General features: G+C 27.7%; 1 protein-coding gene across 2 annotated transcripts in view; it reads left to right on the plus strand.

The window, feature by feature from the left end:
- The window catches only part of sim (bHLH transcription factor single-minded), a 143,426-nt gene that overhangs the window by 21,055 nt on the left and 98,633 nt on the right, over nt 1–23,738 (plus strand). For both annotated transcript variants that reach the window (XM_071184725.2, NM_001323806.1), the window contains 2 exon segments: nt 14,181–14,251; nt 15,817–16,005. Coding sequence is in view for 1 of the 2 variants with exons in the window: in NM_001323806.1 (NP_001310735.1) it covers nt 15,831–16,005 (175 nt within the window). In the remaining variant the exon portion in view is untranslated.

A 23,738-nucleotide genomic window follows, 5' to 3' on the forward strand; every position in this document is an offset into this window, starting at 1 on the left:
TTAAATTTGATTGATAAATATTATTCGTCACTGCTCGATTGTATGCATAAAAGTACGCCCGTTTGTTTTCCCGGGAGAATTCCTGTAAAAATTATCCGATTGCAAGCTTAATAGCTCATGTGATGGCTCGTTGAATTTGGCCCACTAATTGTTTGAAGCACGAGGAAGGTCATTACCTATAGTCATTACAAACTTAAGAACATTCTTCTCCGAATTGTTGGAGTTGGATCAGTGAAAAACAAATCTGGAATTAAAATTACGTATGGTTGTATAATAATTTTAGAATCGTTTCATCAGATAAGTCATAGCTTATAGCTCACACTGTTAATTGTTTTTGGTAAATACGGATACAGTAATGACTGTGATAAATCGTAACTGTTACGCATTGGGATTGTGCAAATTTTAAAAACACGTTTCTTTTTTTTTTTTAATGGAATGAATTAATTAATGAACGAAATTTGTCTTTTTATACCGTAATTTAAAAAATCTGAGTGTACAAACTCATTGAAAGTAGCAACAAACAGTAAAAAAAATGGAAATTACGTATTGAGGGCTAATTCAGCGGGATAATTGGTCACAAGGATTTAAAAAAAGAAAAAAAAAAAAAAAAAAAAAAAAAAAAAAAAAAAAAAAAGCATGTATTTAAGAAAGAATAGAAGTGACATTAACTGCATTGAATTTACATTTTTGAAAATTTAAATTTGATAATTTATCGCAGCTCATGTGATGTAATTTCCTAAAATAAAAATAATAATAGTCCAGTACAATTAGACTATCCAAGAAATTAATATCCAAGATTTTTTTTATTGAAAGATTTCTATATCCTCATAAATGATACCTGAAAACTCCCCTACTCCCCTGTACACGCTTCCCTCTTTTTTGAGGGAAAGTGGAGTGATTAGAGGGAGAAAATTAAATTTCATCTGTACTGGTAAGTAAGACATTGTTTCTGTTGTACGTTAAATTGAATTAGGGCAATCATGAGACGATCGAACTAATAGTTTAGAAGTTACGAGGGTTTTACGTACAAACGTACGATTGTGTACTTGTACCAATTTATGCACCAGACTTTGCTAACTTGATAAACCTCTATTAATTGATTTGTGGGAATTATTAAACTTTGCAAAACTGAATATCGTAATAAACTAACAAATGATAATATAATGACTAGCAAATTTGTAAGGGAACAAAAAAATTATAAACAAAAAAGTAAAACAGCTATAATTAAATGAAGAAATAAATTAATTATACGAACAATTTACACATATCTGATTAACGATCATTTCAACTATAAACCTGTATCATCAAATTTGAAAATAATACACCCTTATACCAAAATTATAATTAAACCACTACCATTTGATTAGAGGAAATTATTAAACTTTGCAAAATTAAATGTCGCGATAAGTCAGCATTGTTGTAAAGAAACTAATAAATACGTTTAACAAATGTTAAACAAATAAATAAAGCAACTAATTAAGTGAAGAAGTATGCAAATATGCAAATGATACGAAAAACTAAAACGAAATTCAATCAAGGGAGATTTCAACTAAAAATCAGTAGCAGCATCGGTGAAAATAATAAATCCTTGGACAGAAATATTAGATAAATCTCTGTTATTTGTTTTATGGGGATACATTATTCAACTTAACAAAATTGAATATCTTAATAAGGCGACAAATTTGTAAGGGAACAAATAAAACAATTCAGTCGATGATAAACAAATAAATAAAGCAACAATAATTAAGTGAATAAATAAATAAATTCAGCTCATAATGCGAAAAATTAGCATAAAACCTAATCAAAGAGCATTTCACTTATAAATCAGTATCAGCATCATTGAAAATAATAAATCCCTGGACAGAAATCCAAGATTAACCTCTATTATTTGCTTTACAAAATGCGTTATCCAACTTTATAAAAGAATTCATCTCATGAGGTAAACGATATTTGTGGTGAGATATCTTTCCCTCTGACTAAATTTCAAAGAATATCATAAAAAAAACTAAATAAATAAAAAAAAAACTGTCCAGCAAGTCCGGTTCCTAATACATACAACAATTCTATACGCGGCTGTGACTTTCTGAATAAACTTTGCTCAGCTGTTTATATAAACAAAATATTTTTATTATCCCCCCTTACTCTGTTACAATGTTCCCTTTTCCTCATACCTCCCAGGTGGTGATGAAAAGAATTCGACTTTTTCGAAACATACGATTTTTTCCGGTTTTCGTTCTTTTTTTGCGAAGAGAATTTAGTTCTACAGACGTTTTTGAAAATGTTTAAGCCTTTCAAGATTACTAATATTCAAAGTTTCTATGAGAAAAGCATGTTAAAATGTTTAATGTAAAAAGTTCTTTTTTTTTTTTTTTTTTTTTTTTCTTTCCAATGGAGGAAAATTGAAGAATTAGTTTATATTTGGAAATTTTCGAATCTTATTAAGACATAAATTTTCTTAATCTTAGACTCTTAAATTTTACGTTTTCTAAGAGAAGCGTGTTAAAAATGAATTTTCAAATTTTGCATAACTTGCAAACTATTGCAACATAGTAATTCGCAGCCCAAAAAGTGCCAGATAGAATAGATAGATAAAATAGATAGATAGAATAGATAGATAGATAGATAGATAGATAGATAGATAGATAGATAGATAGATAGATAGATAGATAGATAGATAGATAGATAGATAGATAGATAGATAGATAGATAGATAGAATAGATAGATAGAGTAGATAGAATAGAATAGAATAGATAGATAGAATAGATAGATAGAATAGATAGATAGAATAGATGGATAGAATAGATGGATAGAATAGATAGATAGAATAGATGGATAGAATAGATGGATAGAATAGATAGATAGAATAGATAGATAGAATAGATAGATAGAATAGATAGATAGAATAGATAGATAGAATAGATAGATAGAATAGATAGATAGAATAGATAGATAGAATAGATAGATAGAATAGATAGATAGAATAGATAGATAGAATAGATAGATAGAATAGATAGATAGAATAGATAGATAGAATAGATAGATAGAATAGATAGATAGAATAGATAGATAGAATAGATAGATAGAATAGATAGATAGAATAGATAGATAGATAGAGTAGATAGATAGAATAGATAGATAGATAGAATAGATAGAGAGATAGAAAGAATAGATAGATAGATAGAATAGATAGATAGAAAGAATAGATAGATAGATAGAATAGATAGATAGATAGAATTGATAGATAGATAGAGATAGAGAGAGAGACAGAGCATAGATTTTCCTACAAAACAATTTTATAAATGGCGTCCTTTTGTAACTGAGAGAGACAGAGCATAGATTTTCCTACAAAACAATTTTATAAATGGCGTCCTTTTGTAACTGAGAGAGACAGAGCATAGATTTTCCTACAAAACAATTTTATAAATGGCGTCCTTTTGTAACTGTCCTCTAATTTTAAACTATCGTTATTGTTTTAAACAAAGACGTATCAATAAGACAATTTTTAAGCAACAAATTATTCTACAGAAATAAGTTGTTATTTTCCAATATGTGAAAATGTATTAAAGCTCATTTTCTCTGTAACTAGTATGAATTAGAACTTTTCAATTAAATTTATTACAAATTTATTACTCAAAAAAAAAAGGAATTTAAAAAGGTGTGTTGTATATTTTTATCTATTTTTTTTTAATATTGAGAAGCAGCAACCTTAAAAAGAATTAGTGATTTATAAATTTACTAAGTATAAACCTATTCTCTTAACATCAAGGGACAATAATCATAAGACGAATGTATAAATCTATACAATTAAAAAAGGGAACATTAGCCACAAGAATAATAAATAATGTGTACATTTATAAGATATAAATTTCCATTTTTAACACTAAGGAATGGCAACCTTAAAAAGAATTAGTAATGTATAAATTTACTAAGTATTAACCTATTCTTTTTACATTAAAGAGCAATAATAATACGAATTAGTAACGTATAAACCTACATATTTAACAAAGAATAAGATTAGCCATAAAAAGAATAAGTAATTTGTACATTTATTTGTTATAAATCTATATTTTTATCAAAGTTAGTAATGCATAAATTTACTATGTAAAAACCAACACTTTAAACATCAAGAAATAACTTTAAAAAGATTATTATAACGTATATAAATCTATTTAGTATGCATAAATCTATACTTTTATCATTAAAGAACAATAACCCTCGAAAGAATTAGAAATGTATAAATCTACTTTTTTAACATTAAAGAACAAGAAGAATTATTACTATATAAATTTGCTAGATATAAACTTTTAACATTAATCAACATTGAGGACCCTTTTTGTAGTGTATAAGTTATGTCATTTGATTTTTCTAGCCGTATCTGGTTAAAATAATGAAGGAAGGGAACTGACATGGAAAAAAAAAATGACGAAACATGAAATAAACATAAAAATTAGTATTTTCTGTAATATACCATATGCACAATTTTTTCTCTCTAAGTTCTGTTCTAGAATCATGCATCAAACAAAAATGCTTTTCTTTTTTCTACTCAAACAAAATTATAAAATGCTTTTTTTTATTTTTATTTATTACATAAATCATGAAGCTTAGTAGAGGTAGAGTAATTGTAAGCTTAAAATTCTCACACAGTTTGCTTCCATTTTTGCATAGATGGCAATGGTGCAAAGTATATTTTAAAAGTCTATACAACTAGCCTAAGTTGCTTATTGTTATTATAGATTTCATTAATGGTTTTGTTTATGAAAGTAATAAATAAATACATTGAGATTGATTATTTTACTTTTATTTCCCCTTGTTGGATGCTAAAAAATATAAATTATGATTACACATATCTCACCGTAAATCCTAATGAAGCAAAAATAAACCATACTCTCAATATGAAGAATAAAAAATTTCTTTTTTGTCTTTTATTTATGAATTTTTTTTTTTTTGAATTGTTAACTTTATTTAATTGCTTAACTTTTATGATACATTTCTTCCAACTAAATCAGTTTGCGAAATTTCATTTTAAAGAAATTCAACTCAAATAATTCTACCTTTTAATTTGAATTAATCATGCATAAAAGAGTTAATTTAAATTTTCGCCTGAAACCTCATATAATATATATATATATATATATATATATATATATATATATATATATATATATATATATATATATATATATATATATATATATATATATATATATATATATATATATATATATATATATATATATATATATATATATATATATATATATATCATAAGTTATATTATATATACTCGTACAGAACTACATTATATAGGCTCTATTTATCATCTGTACTACATAATTGGGTTTTGGTTGTTACTCTCAGAAAAATTAGTTCAACGTTAAGCCATCAAATTGGTACCTTGAGCCTGAAAAGTTGCTGCAACCTTCATAAGATGTTAAATTAAACCATATTTCAGTTCAAAATAAAAACCAAATCTTGTAGTCAAATTCAAGAACCCCAATACTGGTTCAATTTGACAAAGTTTGCAGAAAATTTGGAATTTGAACTATAATATGGTTCATCGAGTTTCACAATTTCTTATAAGTGTAGATTGTGCAAGTTTCTTTTCATCTATATTTTTGCAAGACAGAAGAGTATTTCTAAATAATTATGACAGTCATTTCAGCTCCCTTTTTCATGTAATCAGCCTTCCAAGACCTATGTAAAAATCGCACAAAAAAGTTTTTATAACTGGTATACCGTGTGCTTTAAATAAATGTTTGTTAAAAAAAAAGCTCTGCTACATCCTTGCAGCATCCGTTTCTGAAGGATCTCGTTTATAGCAATAACGAATTCAGTTTTATCCAAAGTCATTTATTTTATTTTTATAACCGACGATGAACAGCGAACCCAATTTTGGGCTTTTAACCACCAATGCTCAACTCCATATTCTTGTAATTTTAAACCCAATTCAGAAGACAAGGGAAGTCCTGGATCGAGTACTGGGAGAAATTTGCCTTCTTGGAGGACTTTTTAAAGGAACTAACCCGCATTTGCGTTACATGGAGAGAAAGACCACGAGAACCTCCCACGATTAGCCTAACGGCAAAAGGACTCTTAACTCATGATTCGTCTAACACTGAGGATATTTCACGTCAGCACTGTGGATGGTACAAGCCGGATGCGGATTTGTATCAACCAACTCGTATCAACTTCGCTGGGATTCGAAACCGGTTCACCTCATTGGGAGGCGAACGTTCTATCCCCTGAGTTACCGCAGCTCTCAAAGTCATTTAGAGCTTATTTATGAAAGTTTCAACTAAGAACACCAAAAAATAACAAAATGAAAATTCATAAAAAAATTTAAATTTTCACAAGTGTTGCGGAACTTTTTTAACAGCTTAGTAATAAAACTAATAATGGTTGAATCAATCTGGAAATGTAAATAATTGCGTATCAAATGTCTTGTTACGTGAGTAGATAGTCGTTCAAGAAAATATGTAATGCTGTAAATAGAGTTGCAATTTTGCGAGAAAACTAAGTGTGGCAGATGTGTAAGCACAGATGGCGTTAGATGAGGTACCGCTTTTGACTTCGCGAGCAATTAACTTTGACACTGTAGGACGATGGCTGTAAATCTCTCACGTTGGATCACCTCAAAAAATGTCAGCATAAAGTGGGGAAACTAAGGTGTTTACCTTGTTTTTATTTCAATCTGTCAAGAAATTTGCCACACACACATAGAAAGGAATAGTGGGGAAAGAAACATAAGTTAAATATGTCGTCTAATGATTAAGCGTCTTTTGGCTCAATTTTTGATTCAAAAAAATTGAGAACCAAACTTTCGATGATTCTTTACTGATATTTATATTTACTGATATTCTTTACTGATATTTACTAAATTTACTGATATATATATATATATATATATATATATATATATATATATATATATATATATATATATATATATATATATATATATATATATATATATATATATATATATATATATATATATATATATATATATATATATATATATATATATATATATATATATATATATATATATATATATATAGCATAATAAATAAAAACAAAAAAACACGAAGAATATTAAGAAAGACAATAAGTTTCATTTATTGCGCATAAGCTGCAAGTAAATAGAACTCATAAAATAAGTTCAAAATGTAGAGAAAACAAGGGAAAAATTACAGAACAATGCAATATTAGAAAGCACTCTTTTTTAAGGATATAATCGTGTGAGCTGATGAAAAGATTATATCTTTTACTTTCTGGATCTTTTAAAAAAAATTTTGTTCTTTTTTTCCCCCTTGCTTTCTCTACATTTTGAACTATATATATATATATATATATATATATATATATATATATATATAATAAATAAATACAAGAAAACACTAAGAAAGTTAAGAAAAACAATAAGTAACATTTATTGCGCTTAAGCTGCAAGTAAACAGCACTCATTAGATAAGTTCAAAATGAAGAAAAAAACAAAGAAAAATTATAGACATATGAAAAAAAGGGGGTGGGAAATAATAAGTAAAAAAACAACAAGCAATATTTTATTTAAAAAAAAAAAAAAAAAAAAAAAAAAAAAAAAAGTGAAATGTTAATTAAAAAGTACTAATCACTTCAGCAGTGCAGTAAGAACGACACTTTAGAACCCTTTTGTTACACTCGGTTTGCGCTTTTGTTTTCATATTTTGTAATCTGGCAATCTTTCTGCGAAAACATTTCTAAATCATTCTTGAAAAATAACTGTCCATGTAAGTTGTTATGATTTTGCTACTCGCTTTATAGTCCCCCCTTTTTAATGTTTTTTATTTTTTTATTTTTATTTTATTTTTTCTTTTTATTTTATTTTATTATCTGTTTTTACATGTTATATTTACTTTTTATGATCTATTTTTATGTAGTTATTTTTAAAAAAAATTTTTTTTTTGAGTGCTCCTCACACTATTGTATTAATATATTTTGCTTTGGCTTTATTGATACAATATCAGAAAGCACTCTGTTTTGCGGATATAATCGTGTGGGCTGAAGAAAAGATTATATCTTTTTTTTCCGGCTTTTTTCCGGTTTTTTAATTAACATTTCACTTTTTTTTTTTTTTATTTTTTTTTTTTTTTTAAATAAAATATTGCTTGTTGTTTTTTTACTTATTATTTCCCACCCCCTTTTTTTCATATGTCTATAATTTTTCTTTGTTTTTTTCTTCATTTTGAACTTATATATATATATATATATATATATATATATATATATATATATATATATATATATATATATATATATATATATATATATATATATATATATATATATGTATCAGACTAAATTTTTCGGGTTCACGACTACTAATGTTCAATTCCGTAGCCTTGTAATTTTGAGCCCAATTCAGAAGACAAGTTAACTCCTGGATCAAGTAATAGGAGAAATTTGCCTTCGTAAAATTTGACTTTTTGAGGGAACTAACCCGCATTTGTGTTACATGGAGAGGAAAACCACGAAAACCTCCAACGGTTAGCCTGACAGAATGGGGACTCTAATCCATGATCCGTTTACCACTGAGGATATTTCACGTCAGCACTGTGGTTGGTGCTAGCCGGATGTGGATTCGTATCTACCAGCCATCGCTGGGGACTCACCTCATCGGAAGACGAATGCTCAATCCCCCGAGCCGTCGTGGTTCTCCCAACTAATTGATAAATTAACAAAATTTTAATTTGATTTTTAATTTTTAAATGCTAATTTCAAAAATCTCGAACATTGCCCAAAAACGAAATTTTAGAGCAGAGTTTTGATCACTAGATTATATTACGCAAAATACGCATGAAGATAAGACTGTATTTTATAAAAGTGCGTCAGAAACATGAATATTACAACTCGAAATCCTCTGTAGAAGATAATTCAATGCAATTGGAACATGTAACAAATTATTTGAAATTTAGATATAAAGTAACAAACCGAACGTTCTAAGTGAGTGGGAATGGTAATCTCTTTTAACGGAGGTTGTTTTTGTGAAAGGAAAATTCAAGAGATAATTCTACTGCGTTTGCTAGAAAAAAAGGTTATATTCATCCTAAAGTTAATTACTTTCTATATTTCTTTAAAGAAAGTTGATAAGGGAGGAGTGCGTTGAAATTAATGAGTGGTAGAGAGATTCTTGAATAAAACCACGAATGGCAAAATCGTGACTTGCAAGACAGCAAATGTCGAAATCGTGATATATGCATTAGGATTGGGATTCGTAATAAATTTGACGGACAATTGGTCGATGTTTAAAGGACATCTGTGTAGAGAATACCGTGCAAGTGCTTATGGTACATTAAATACAATGGTTTAGAATGCTCCATTTACATCTATACGCATTTTCGTCATTGGCTGCTTTTATACTTGCTACTTTCATACTTGCTACTTGCAAGTGCTTATGGTACACTAAATACAATGGTTTAGAATGCTCCATTTACATCTATACGCATTTTCGTCATTGGCTGTTTTTATACTTGCTACTTTCATACTTGCTACTTGCAAGTGCTTATGGTACACTAAATACAATGGTTCAGAATGCTCCATTTACATCTATACGCATTTTCGTCATTAGCTGTTTTTATACTGCTCGCGTTTTTTTTTTTTTTTTTTTGCTGCTTTAGAAAATTAAAGAGAAATTTTTAAAAAAAATATTTAAAGAAAACATATTTGTTTAAAGGTGCAAAGATGCATGACCAATAACATAAAATGTAGTATAAAAATCGAATGTTATTTCTTCGCTTTTAAATTTTGTTTAAAATGTCTTAAACACATTATAAAATAATTTTAATTTAATGAACTGATTAGAAATATTTTTCCTTGTTTATTATTTTTATTAGCGTAATATGAACGCTGCTTTTCTTTTAACTGAATTTTTCTTTGCGATTTTTGCTTTTATTTTCAAATAAATTATCCTTTTCCCCTTTTTTTTAAAAATTGCATTAAAGTTATTGCTCAGAGGTTAATTATTGATAGAAGGTCAGTGATAATTTGTTTTTATAATTGCATATTTATTATTCTGTGAATAAAAAAATTGAAAAACTGTAAAAGTGACAATCGGAATTCATTTGCAGAATAGAAATTTTTTTAGATTGGATAACAGTAAAATGAAAACAAATATAATTTATAATTCTTAGTTGTTTCTGACCCAAATAAAATGGGAAAAGCTTTTATTCCCTTTTTAAATAACTCACGATTAAAATTAAATGGAAGAAAATTCTTAAACCTCAACCTCTTTGTCATGCCGCCTACACGTTGGAGGGAATAAACTTTTTTCTACCTTATTAAAACATCAGTTAATATTTTTCTAAAACTCCAAAAACTGGACAATAATAAAAAAGTATTGTTTTCAAGTGACTTTCAGCGCGAAGGAATTATTAGCCACATACGACAACCCTTTATAACTAATTATTCATAAAATAAGTAACAACGCCAAAAAGTTTATATCTTTTGTCACGTTTAGGCGAATAATCCTTTTAGGTAAAACTGTTCTTTATGATTTCAAGAAAACTTGAGCATGTGCCGACATCATACAGAAATGAAAAGAAAAAAAATTATGGTAAGGCGCTCCTCAAGACAAAGGTTTTCTTCCGTCATGGCTAGGTTGTCTTGGAATTTATGACTCTCATTTTCGGTTTTTCAGGTTTACCACTCCTTTTCTCTTGAGTAAGCAGATGGTGAAATTTGTCGCAGAACATTTTCAGTTTTTTTGTCATTTTTATGTCGTTTGGGGCGAACGAGTTAGGACCCTTTTCATATCATAACGAACCGTAAAAGGCGTTACTTTGTTATATCGTGCTTGTTTTAAACAAGGAATAGTTTTTTTTTTCTTTTTCTTTCTAGGATTAATTGGAGAGTGTTACAGGAACCGACAATTCAAATTTTGGAAAGATTAGTACTTGGAAAAGGAGTGATAATATTCTAGATGAAATGTATAGTAATTTTTACAATGCACGTTTTGACGAATGAAAAATGTGGAATTTCGTAACCATATATTTTTTTTATTCCTTAATAAATCTCTTTTATTTTATAACCGTCATTGAATAGCCGACCCAATTTTCAGTTAAATACTACTACCAATGTTCAAATCCGTAACCTTGTAATTTTGAACCCAATCCGTAAAACAAAGGAATTATGTCAATTATTGGGCGAAATTTGACATCGAGAAGGACTGTTTTATTGGAGCTAACCCGCATTTGTGTTACAAGTAGAGGAAAACAACGAAAACCACTTTCGGTTAGCCTGACGGTAAGGAGACTCTAACCCATCATCCGCATACCACTGAGGATATATTACGTCAGCACTACGGTCAATGCGAGCTGGGTGTGGAATTCGAATCAACCAGACATCGCTGGGACTCTAACCCGGGTCACCTGATTGGTAGACGAGTGGTCCATCCCCTGAGCCACCGTGGCTCTTATAAATATATTAGATTTAAGAAATAGTGCTGTAGACATTTTTTTTCGCACGACTGTAACAGCTAGTTGTTGGCAAAGGGGAATGTTGGTCTAGAGGACGCTATATCGTGAGAGAAATCCTTTATGACAAATACAAATTCTCTTTCATCTCCATAAGTGATTTAACATTTAAAGTGTAAGTAATTTAAGATTGAAAGTATAGAAAAATTGAGTTTAGGTAAACCTAGGATAAACAAAAAAATTGAAAATGCTGAAGAGAAAGTTTTCAAAATGCAAACAAAGTATATATAGCAGGGTTAATCAAGATTTACGAAGTGGAAAACTAATATGAAATAATTTATTTATATCTTGATAATTTGAAAAAAAAAATCATCGCTGATAACTTCACAGTTTATTCTATGTTCACCTTTTTTCCATACTTTAAATTTTAAATAACTTCTGTAAATAAAAGAAAATTTCCCTTCAAGCGTCTCTCTGAGGTATTACTTCCCCTTTATGCGTTACAATTTTGAGACAACTTTACACAAGACACTACAGTTTTACAGATAATTTATTTTCATCCATTTATTGTTATCACCATGGAAATTTATCTTTAAAAAAAGAAGACAGTCTCTTGACGTTTTTTTCTTACTTACTTACTCGAAACTAAAAATTGATATGCAAAGGGTTGTTGTTTAAGGATAGCCGTTTATTAACCTGTCATTTATTAGCAACGCCTGTAAGTTTTTAACAGTGGTTCATGACCGCTAGATCAAATTTTGTTCAACTTTTGACTGTGACCTCTATATTAATTTTGAAAGTGATTCGAATGGCTAATGCGAAGGAAAGTCACAGTCTTGTAATTGGTCAGGTTCTTTACGCCGAAATAAAGTTATAATAAAGGATTAGTGGCGGAGAATTCCTCCTAGCAGAATGTATGCGAACGTCACACTACAGCAATTTAGATCGAAGGACAGATACTGGTACTAATTACACCTTCTTCGCACCACGCTCACAAAATGTTAAACTGCGTGCGGGTTTTTCAGCCTCTTGGAAGCAGCTAGAGATATTACATTTGAGTAAATTCTGAGTTACTAAGACACGATCATGGAAAACAAAAATCCAATCAGACCACAGTCTTGTGAAAATGAAAACTATTTCTGTTATAATTTTTCAATATTTAAAAAGTTATTTTAGAGCTCATAAAATTGAGTAAAAATTAAGCAATTTATTTTCATTAAAGTAAAAAAATCTTAAATATAAAAAAAAATTAAAAGATAATAAATTTTAAATACATTAAATTTTAAAGCAAATATTTTCTTCAAAATAGAAATAGTTAAGAATTGAAGGTTTGCTTTGAGTTTAAGGTACATTCAAATTATGGATTTTTAAAAATTTTCCTTGGCGAAAGCGTTTTGAGGAACTTTCTTAACTTCTGGCCAATCTTAAAAATTGGTTCATTTTGGAAGGAAAATATTCAATATTTTTTTAAAGTGAACTCAATGGAAAAGTTTAGTGGAAAAGGATTCTTACTGAATTTAGAAAGACCCAGTTAGAAAATATAATAACTGCAGAAAGATATTTAAAAAAACATTATACTATTGCAAAGTATGTTATTTAAAAATGTGACCGAAAAAATTTTGAGTTTTATGAACGCAGGTAGGCATGGAGCCAAACTTTGGAACAAACTTTCTTCTAATAAAAGCTGTGATTTTTGTATGAAAATTTTAAAACTTTTTGAAAAATTAATTTAAAAATTGCTATATTTTAAGTTTTAAGAAGTGAGCTGCATTATAAGAGAATTTTTCTTCGTATCATTAACCATTTTGCACAGGCAATAAAAGGAGTATGCTATCAAAACTATTGATGTATTGTGAAATTTTCCTTACTTCATTTGAGTAGAATTATTTTTCATAAAGATTTTTTTTTAACGTTTCTCAATTCATAACTCTGATTTCTGAAATGAAATCAATTTCAGTTTTACAAAACAATCGCGTTGCTATCATGTTATTGTGTACAATTTTCTTTCTTTTTTTAAATAATTAAAGCATTATTTAACTTAAACTAAAAGTTTTAATTTCAAAAATATCCATCGGGTTTAAGAAGAAAAATTGGATAGATATTTAAGATTTAAGAGGAAAGAAAAACGTGCGAATTTTTATTAAATAAAAAAAAAAAAAAAAGGATTTTCTCCTAAAGTTTTGAAAAAGGAATTCAGAAAAATGTGTTTCAAGTTCAGCAAATTAGTCACCAAGCTTCTCTGCATAATATCTTATTTAGTTCGTGATGACCTTTATTGTAATTGGTGTAAAATCAAAACGGTTTTATTGAAAGAAATGATTTGACAAGAAAGAAAAAAAAAAAAATCCGAAAAGCAGAAAGATTTTGATGGAGAAAAACTAAGGATAAAGATAATGTGTTCATGCTACTTTTTCTTTCTTATTTTTGTTACTTATGTACCATCTAATATATTTTAGTTTTTTCGTTTATTTATGCATTTATTCCCATTATTTAAAGAAAAAATCATTATTATTATTTTTTTGTATTTATTTATTATTTTTTTAACTTTTTTAAATTTCTTTTTATTCTTTAATTATTATTTCATTATTATTTTATTATTATTCATCATTGTTTTTTTTTTTAAATCTATAAACTTAAAAATTCTTTCTTCTCCTTTTTCTTTCCTTTTCTTTTTTTCTTTCTTTTTATTATTATTTTGTAAACACAACTAACTTTATTTGTTTTTACAGGGCAATGTAAAGTAACATGTCAAAATTTCGTCAAAAAGAACATCCAGGCTAGCGAGGAATAATCTTTCCTTGTAAGTATCTCATGTAACGTATACTCATGTATCTGTATATTACAGACAATATTATTGAAAATAATATTATTGACCACAAATATTTTAGACCACATTACTTAATCATCAATTGTAACAAATGTATACTATTTTTAACATCTAGAAAAATTAGCTTTTCTCTTAAAACTTATCTTATGCATCTATAAAAAAATATATTAATCGCTGATTTATGTAAATGAATTAAAGAAATCTTACTAAGATAGTATTCACATGCTAAGTGCGGATTTCGTATAGTATATTACCATAGTATTCCTTTGGAAATTTTATAACATACTTGAAGGTAAATCAGAGCAACTCATAAAATATAAGAGTCTGCTAAAATCTATTAATATGAATTTTCTTTTAAAACGAGTGACAATATAATCAAACATAGAACATAAATTATATGTTGAGAAATAGAGCATAAATTATGCCTTACTAAAATTAACTATGCTGTTTCTTAAATTATAAATTCAGATCATGATTCATTAAGACAAACTTTTATCGACTAAATCAAAGATACTCATTGTCAGTGAATATAAAATTTACCAAATTTAGTTAATAAAATTATTTTAAAATAAGTAACTGAATAATCAAATCCGAGTCATAAGAACATTTAGAAAATATTTTTTGAATCTAAAAAAAATAATAATAAAAATAAATGAAGAAAAGAAGCTTACGCTGTATTATATTGTATGAGGAAAACAAACAATGAAAAGGTGCTTGTCTATACCTTTTGACTTGGCGTGGTGTTTAACGTGAATTTGAAAAGTGAAAAATATACCCTTTCATTGAATTATAATATATATAATAAAATTAAAATTTAAAAAAAATATTTTCATTTTTTAAAGGCAAAATGCGAAAGATTTTTTAAAATTCAAAATAGCACTCTATGCAGTTTGAAAAGAATTGTGAGAATCCCAGCGACTGCAGGTCGGTATGAATTTCTCATCCGGCTTGCACCGACCTCAGCGCTGACGTGAAATACCGTCAGTTGTAGACAGATCATAGGTTAGATTCCCCTTGCCGTCAGGCTAACCGTGGGAGGTAGGCTCTCGTGGCTTTCCTCTCCATGTAACGCAAAAGCGGGTTAGTTCCATCAAAAAGTCCTCCACGAAGGCAAATTTTTCCCAATACTTAATCCAAGAGTTCTCTTGTCTTCTGGACCGGGCTCAAAATTTATATATATATATATATATAATCAAAATAGAGAAAACATGGAAACAATTACAGAACAATGAGAAAAGGGGAAAAAAAGAAAAATAATAATAAAAATAATAAGAAACCGGAAAAAAAATATCTGAAAAAAAGGGGAAAAAATAATAAAAATCCGGAAAATAAAAGATATAATCTTTTCATCAGCTCACACGATTATATCCGCAAAAAGGAGTGTTTTCTAATATTGTATCAATATAGCCAAAGCAAAATACATCAATACAATACAATAGTATCAACAATCAATTCAATACAATACTTTCTCTTTATATATATTATTCAGAATTTCATTTTCAAATGAAATAAGAAAATACAATGTTCTTTTCTTTTAGGCTTTGCGAACAGAATGAAGGAGAAATCCAAAAATGCTGCTCGCTCTCGCCGAGAGAAAGAAAACGCTGAGTTTTTAGAACTGGCTAAACTCCTTCCACTTCCTCCCGCCATTACTAGCCAACTGGACAAAGCATCCATCATCCGTCTCACAACATCCTACCTAAGGATGAGGGAAGTCTTTCCTAAAGGTAAGCTTTTCAATCAATGCAATGTTTTTCATTAGCAGATAATTCCTGTCAGAAAAAACCCAACGCTTTCATTAATTGCTATGTTTTATTCAGAAGATGCAAGGATTCCATCAATTGCTATCATGAATTACATCAACGTTTTTATAAATTGCTATGTTTCATTCAGAAGATCCAAATTTTCCATCAATCGCTGTCTCAATCAAGCAAACTTAATGCTTTCTTCAATTACAATGTTTTAATTAGGAAAACTCCATGTTTCTATCAATGGCCATATTTCAGTTAGAAATGATTTTTCAGCGTATTAATTTAAATAAAAAAACATTATTATGATTTTAAATTTTAAAACACAAAACAATTATTTTATTTATTTTTATATTAATTATTTTTTAAAGTTTGCTTAATAGTCAGCAATATTTTGAATGTCATAAAAAATACTTTTAAGACAATGGAGCATCATTCAGCATTGTTTGAGCACATGCTGTTCATTTCGTTTAAAAAAAAAAGGAAAGAAAAAAAAAAGATATAATCTGAGTTAATAACAATGCAGGAAAAATGTGTTATTACAATATATTGATAAATTTTAATAACAATGCAGGAAAAATGCGTCATTACAATATACTGATAAATTTTATTAACAATGCAGGAAAAATGTGTTATTACAATATACTGATAAATTTTGATCTAAAAATAAAATGCTTCATTTTTTAAGATTGTAACTAAGTATTACCCGTTAGAATCACCTTGATTTTAAGTAGTTTGCTATAAAATATGCAAAAATTCACATTTCCATTGCTTATTTTAATTCAACTGCTTTGTTTAATAAGTTTAAATGGATGCTTATGTATTTTTATACACAAACAATTTTTGATTTTTATATACGAATATACTACAAACGATTTTTATATTACAAACGATTTTCATATTACGAACGATTTTTATATATTACAAACGATTTTTATATCGCAAACACTTTTTATATTACAAATGATTTTTATATTCAAACGATTTTCATACACAAACGATTTTAAACACAATCGATATCGTCAATGAATGTCATTGTTGTGAATGAATGGATATCGTTAATGTCAAATGGAAAATATCAACTGGATTCTTCATCAAGATTAAAAAACCCTCCCATTCTTATAATTCTTTTTGGTAATCTATGAATAATTCGATCTTAAAACCATTATTGACTATCAGTTTAATTTACTTCCACATAGAATTGTTGAATTTTTGCAAGAAAATTTGTTGAAATATTTTACGAAGTCAAAATTTAATCACAAACGTGCTTTCATCTACCTTTATTTAAAATGAAGAGTGTTTATTATCATTATTATTATTAAAATTTCTTCAGGTCATAATTTTTGATTAAAGAACACGCAAAAATATTATTACACATTCTCAAAGGAGTAAACGGCAGATATTTTTTAATTTAGATAATATTGACGCTGCTTATTCTTTTAATATAAATTCAATGTCTATTTGTATCCATTAAGCATAAATCTATAACTGGGAGGGGAAACTGAATTCATTCTAGTAAGAATAGAAGAAATTATAAAAATTTAACGAAGAAAGTATAATAAATGCACTGCATGTGTCAAAGTTCAGTCATAAATTTATTACTAATTTATTTAGTAATTAATCTTTAATTATCAACTGTGATAAGTAACTAAACTGATTAGCTATTCTAAATACAAATTAAACACACTTTTTAAACAGTGGCATAGTTTGGGGAACAAAAGCCCCTCCAAAATTAAGCATTACTTGATTAATGAATTATAGTATGGTATTTAGATATAAAAAAAAGTTTTCGTTATTCATTTTTTTATAATTCAAACGTTTAATATACACGGGTTCAAGAAATTAAGAGAATTTGCAGACTTGGTCGATTATCTCTAGAACTACTAGACTGATTTTAATGAAATTTTATCTGTACATGCATTGATACAATACAAAACAAATAACCATTCAACAATTGTAATACACACTCATGATCGCGCTCGTTGAAGTCGAAAGGTATGAAATTACCACAGGACACTTCAGGCCAATTGACACAGGAAATAATGAACTGCCTTATTTCAAGTATGAAATCACTCTGCAGGAGGAGACCATACCCCCTATTAACCCATTTTTTGTTTTGTTTATTCCGCAACCGCTGTTTCATACTTTCCAACTTCAACGAATGTTACGCATAATTATACAATTATTGAATGGTTTTTTTTTGTTTTGTATTGTATCAATATATGTACAAATCAAATTTCATTAAAATCGGATCAGTAGTTCTAGAGACAATCGACCACGTATGCAAATTCTCGTAATTTCTTAAACCAGTCTCTCTCTCTCTCTGTACATATATATATATATATATATATATATATATATATATATATATATATATATATATATATATATATATATATATATATATATATATATATATATATATATATATATATATATATATATATATATATATATATATATATATATATATATATATATATATATATATATATATATATATACATATATCCCAGTACTTTTACCTTCGTTACTTGTACCGCCGGTACAAGTAAAAAGTACGCACTTTTACTTGTACTTCGTTACTTTTTAACTTTAGTACTTTTACTTGTACTTTCGTTACTTTTTTAGGGAAAAAGTACAAGTATTTGTAACGGAAATATCGAACGAAATCGTTACTTTTTTCTAAAACTCGGTAAGCTATCTAAGAAAAAAAGAGGAAGAAAAATTAAATTTTAAAAAAATGCTTATGTTTTTTAATTTATAAAAGTAATGTTCAATATATATGCATTTACAGCTAACTTCGTGTTTAAATACCTTCTGTTTCAAATTATACTGCACATTCAATTATTTTTTACTAGCTCAAAGATCACTAAGCTATCTGTAACCCCGTGTTTGCTTTGTTTATGTTTGTGCTTTTAAAACGCGTTTCTAAAGAGTAAAACAATTTTAAATCAATGGTAATTTAAATAAATAAAAATAATAAGCTAAAAATTAAAATCAATAGATAAAATTTCTTTTTTGTGCAAATCCATAAAAAGTTTGATAATAAAATTATATTTGATTTTAAAATTATATTATACTATTATATTATTAAATTATATTATAATATTCCTCCGAATTTAAAAATAAATTAATATCCATAACTTTCAAAATTAAAATTAATTAAATAAATAACAGCAATTTTGCAAAAACATTAAAGAACATAAGAATATTATTCAATAAAATTTTAGGGACTTTGAATTTTCGATTTCCTGGAAATGTACTTTTAAATCGTTACTTTTTTTGTTTAGTACTTGTACTTTTACTCGTTACTGTTTAAAAGTAACGTTGCCATATATATATATATATATATATATATATATATATATATATATATATATATATATATATATATATATATATATATATATATATATATATATATATATAATATATATATGAAGGAGATAACCCCTTTCGAACATCCATTAAAACTACGCTTCTGCTCTCAAATTTATTTCTGTATTACTTGCATTCACAACCAGTATTTCAAAAAAGTTGAATTGAAAATTTCAACCGAATTTCTCACGGAACCTTTCGATTTCAAAGTTGGCTCGGTGCACTAAAAACGCCGAAAAGTTAAACCAGACAAAAGCAGAGAAGGAAATTTCCAACAAATCCAGACTCGTGCCCCCCTCATTTAAAAGCTACCTCAGCGTGTACCTAGGGCACAATACAGTCCCCTATGCTCAAGAACAACTATAGGGTACCCCCTGCGAACAGGATCACGTGTTGGCAAAAGGGGATGCGGGCTCTCTCCACAAGAAGGCCGCGGAGGTCAGCCTAATAAACCTTGTTGAGAGTGAGTTCCATATGCATGGGGCACAGCGGGATGGTTGAAGTGATGAGTTATGGGAAAATGAGGAGATTGGGCAAGCGAGGGTGTTAGTAACTTTTTTTGCAGTAGCAGATTATTATTTCGACAGCATGTCGCTACTATTGTAAAAATCGTCATGTGCGTCATGTTAATCTATGTAATGAACTACTGATAGTAGTGTTGCTGGTAATTGAAAAGATTTTGAGGGAAAGTTTTCATTATTTAATTTTTTTCTGTTTTGTTTCAATGTAATGAAGTACTATCGGCACATGAACTACTGATAGTAGTAGTGTTGCTGATAATTGAAAAGATTTTCAGGAAAAGTTTTTATTATTTAATTTTTTCCCCGTTTTCCTTCAATGCTGTTGTCTTCTAATGTTGAAATATAAAGAAATACTGCGTTTGCATTTAAAAAAATGAAAATAATGAAATTAGGTCATTTGCAATTTCATTCTGTTGTCTCCTAATGATAAATTACAGTCATATATACAGATAGATTATTTTCAATTTCGATTCAATTCTCTTACCAAATGTTAAGATGTAATAAAACTGCTCATTCATATTTTCCATAAGAAAATATGATAAAACTTGCTATTACAATATTTTCACCCAATCTACACCTATTATAACTTATAATTATGATAATTTTCCAAAATCTACAAACTATACATATAATTTGCAACTTGCTCTGATAGGCCTCATTTTATTCTCACAAGAACATTTTAAAATTGAAAAAGAACAACAACAAAAAAATTCCTATTTTACTTATCAGTTTGTTGATGTACTGTAAGATTCTATGTTAAATCTTAATTATCAGGTGATAATATACAGCTTTATTGTTTTTAAGTGACTGAAACCGGTTTGCACTTGTATACGTTCGTGTACCAATTGATTAAATTAGACGATATATGACATAAATTCGACGATTGGATATATTATACGATATATTATATAAATATAGAATACTTATTATATCAGGTATTATATTAGTATATTGTAATAATTAGAAATTATTAACAATTAGAAATTATTAACAATTAGAATTATATTAATAATTAGAATTACCAAATTATTAGCCGTGCTGTAGTGTTTTAAAAATTGCATATTTTGCACGAGTTTATATGCAATACTTTTATATTTAAACATACATGTAATGGGTTTTTATTCAAGTGAGTTTTTATATATACTTCCTATTTGTATTTATTTTTAACGTATTGCATTACAATGTTAACCAATTGATTCATGAACATAAGCAAGTGTAAACTGGTTTCATCGGCGTGAAAACAATAACGCTGTGATTTTACATAGAATCCTATAGGGCGTCTAATAATTTGGCCAGGGACTGTATTTAAGTAATAGGAGTCACTGACGATAGACGATAACACAAATCTGATTCACTTTCATATAAAAAGCTACACCTATCTTTTATCTGTGTTATTCTCATTCATTTCTTTTTTCTCCTCTTCTTTTTACTTTCAAGGCTTACAATTATGCAAATTTAAATGAAACTATTTTTTTTTATCTGTCTCAAAACAAGATATTTAAAAGATGGAATAAGAATTATAATTAATTTGTGGAATTTTTTTTTTTTTTTTTCCAGAACGAATTTAAAACTCTTCGATTTATTTTTTAATTTTTTATTTTGCCTTTGTCATTTATATGCAGTTTCCACTTTAAAAAAACTAATTTTTGCATGCGGATAGTTATAAACAATATGCGAAAGTAAAAATAAGTCTGTCATCGTTACACTGAATAAACACCGCACAACGTACTTAAAAAAAGTACTGAATATTTAAGACCTAAATACTTGATTTTTTTACAAAAAATAAAATAACTAGAATATCCCCTTTTCTATCGTAAGCCAACTGACAAACTACTAAAGGCAAACTAGATATATATATAAAAAAATAAATAAGAGTTAAAAAAAATCTCAGAAAACGATAGGAAAAGATACAGCAAAAGATTTCTCGAGAGAAATTCTGAAAATCTGCTGTTAGTGTTAGAACAAAATAAATAATGTAAAAAGAGAGAAAAAAAATGACAAAAGGGCAGACCTTGTAAAAAAAAAATCGGAAAAGGGGAGTGAATAAAGAAAGCGCCAGAAACGTAGGGCTTCTTCGAACAGAATTGGCGAGCAGGGGCGCAAGCGAAAGGGGGCAACGCGCAAAAGACAACGAAGCCAATTTGCCCCTCATCTTTCGAACATCCAATTATATACGGGCATCTCTAGCGTCCCACGTGACCGTCTATTATTCTCTTCCTCCCCTTCTTCCACGGGTCTTTTTCTTTATTCTTCACAACTTTTGTCAAAGGGATGCGTATGAAAGGGGAAGGGGAGATATGGGGGTAAAGGTCATACCAATTGAAGAAGTCGTTTGCATTGAAAGTTTTCATTGGGGGGTGGCTCTAGCCGGAGCCCTGTTCTAGATTTGACACACGTCCAGTCTATGCGGCCGACTTCAAATTAACTCTATGCGACAAAGCGGAAAAAAAAGTACTACCAATAATTCCAGATCGCATTGTCAGGATCAATGTAATTATATCTTTAGTTGTGAGAGAAAGTTCTGCATTATCAGCACAAATTGGGAACAAAAAATTCCTCAATTTAAATAACTTTATTTGCAAGAGGCCGAAAGTTTAATTTTGAGCACAATATCATTTAATAAAAACTTTTTTTAAAAGAATTTAATCGATAGTAATAAAATAGAAAGCTATATTTTCACAATTTATTTAAAACGAACTTTTAACCCCTCATACTGATAATTCCCAAACTTGTCCTAAGGAGTAGTTGTTATTCATTTGTTATTCTATAACATTAAAGAAAAAAATGAATTTTTTTACTTGTAACATAGTTACATAGTTGCGAAATAAGTGTTCCTTTTTAATCAATTTATAATATCTGAAACAAAACTTATTTACAATGCCTATGACTGTGGTCATTATTTTATTGCATTTGAAATTAAACCTTGATTTTTTAACTGTATTCGGCACATTCACAGAGCGATCGTGTTTGTTAATTATTTATAACATATGAAAAAAAAAATATTTTATTCTATTTTATTTATACAGGTACACAAAGCCATTGGCTGTGTTAATTATTTAATAACGTAACGAACTAAAACTTCTGAAATTTTTACTCAATTTAAATGTTATTACAAAGCAATTATCTGTATTAAAAGTGTAACCTTCGACGAACTGAAAATGAACTTGATAAACTTAAAAGGATTACAAAAAATAAAAGTGAAAAAAATTATAGAAATTCATAGATCGTGAAATGCATAGAATTTTCATGATAAGCAATATTTAAGCGGTTTCGCATTTTTTAAGAACATGCAGAAAAAGTAAAAACATATATATAGTAAATCTATTTTATTAAACAATACTTGGTTAACAGCTGAAACTCTTCGATGAAAATTGATTAGCATTTCAATTTTAAAAAAAATATTAAATAAAAATTTTTTTGTTATTATAATAATAAATTTACAAGCATATTTCAAAACAAAAGATGGAATTTCTGTCTTATTAATTCGCTGAAGAAGAAAGATATGGATGTCAATTATTTTGCGAATCAATCAAGTGCTTTTAAATCTGTCAATGCATTTCAATAAGATTTAAAAAGAAAAAAAGCAAAGAAAAAGAACATTGGAAAAAAGCACCGGGTGAAAAGTACGATATACTTTAACAATTACATGAATTTAATAACCGATTTGATCTAGGTTGTTAGTCATGAATTCAATATAATTAAATATTTATTCGAATGTAAATAGATTCTTAATGCACATTCTGATTTTTCTTCATTGTTCACAATACAATTTTACAATTCATTTAATAGTGTTATTATATAATGTAACAA

Source organism: Parasteatoda tepidariorum, chromosome 5, assembly GCF_982258835.1.
Source record: "Parasteatoda tepidariorum strain Cologne lab strain chromosome 5, Ptep-v5.0, whole genome shotgun sequence".
Lineage (NCBI taxonomy): Eukaryota > Metazoa > Arthropoda > Arachnida > Araneae > Theridiidae > Parasteatoda > Parasteatoda tepidariorum.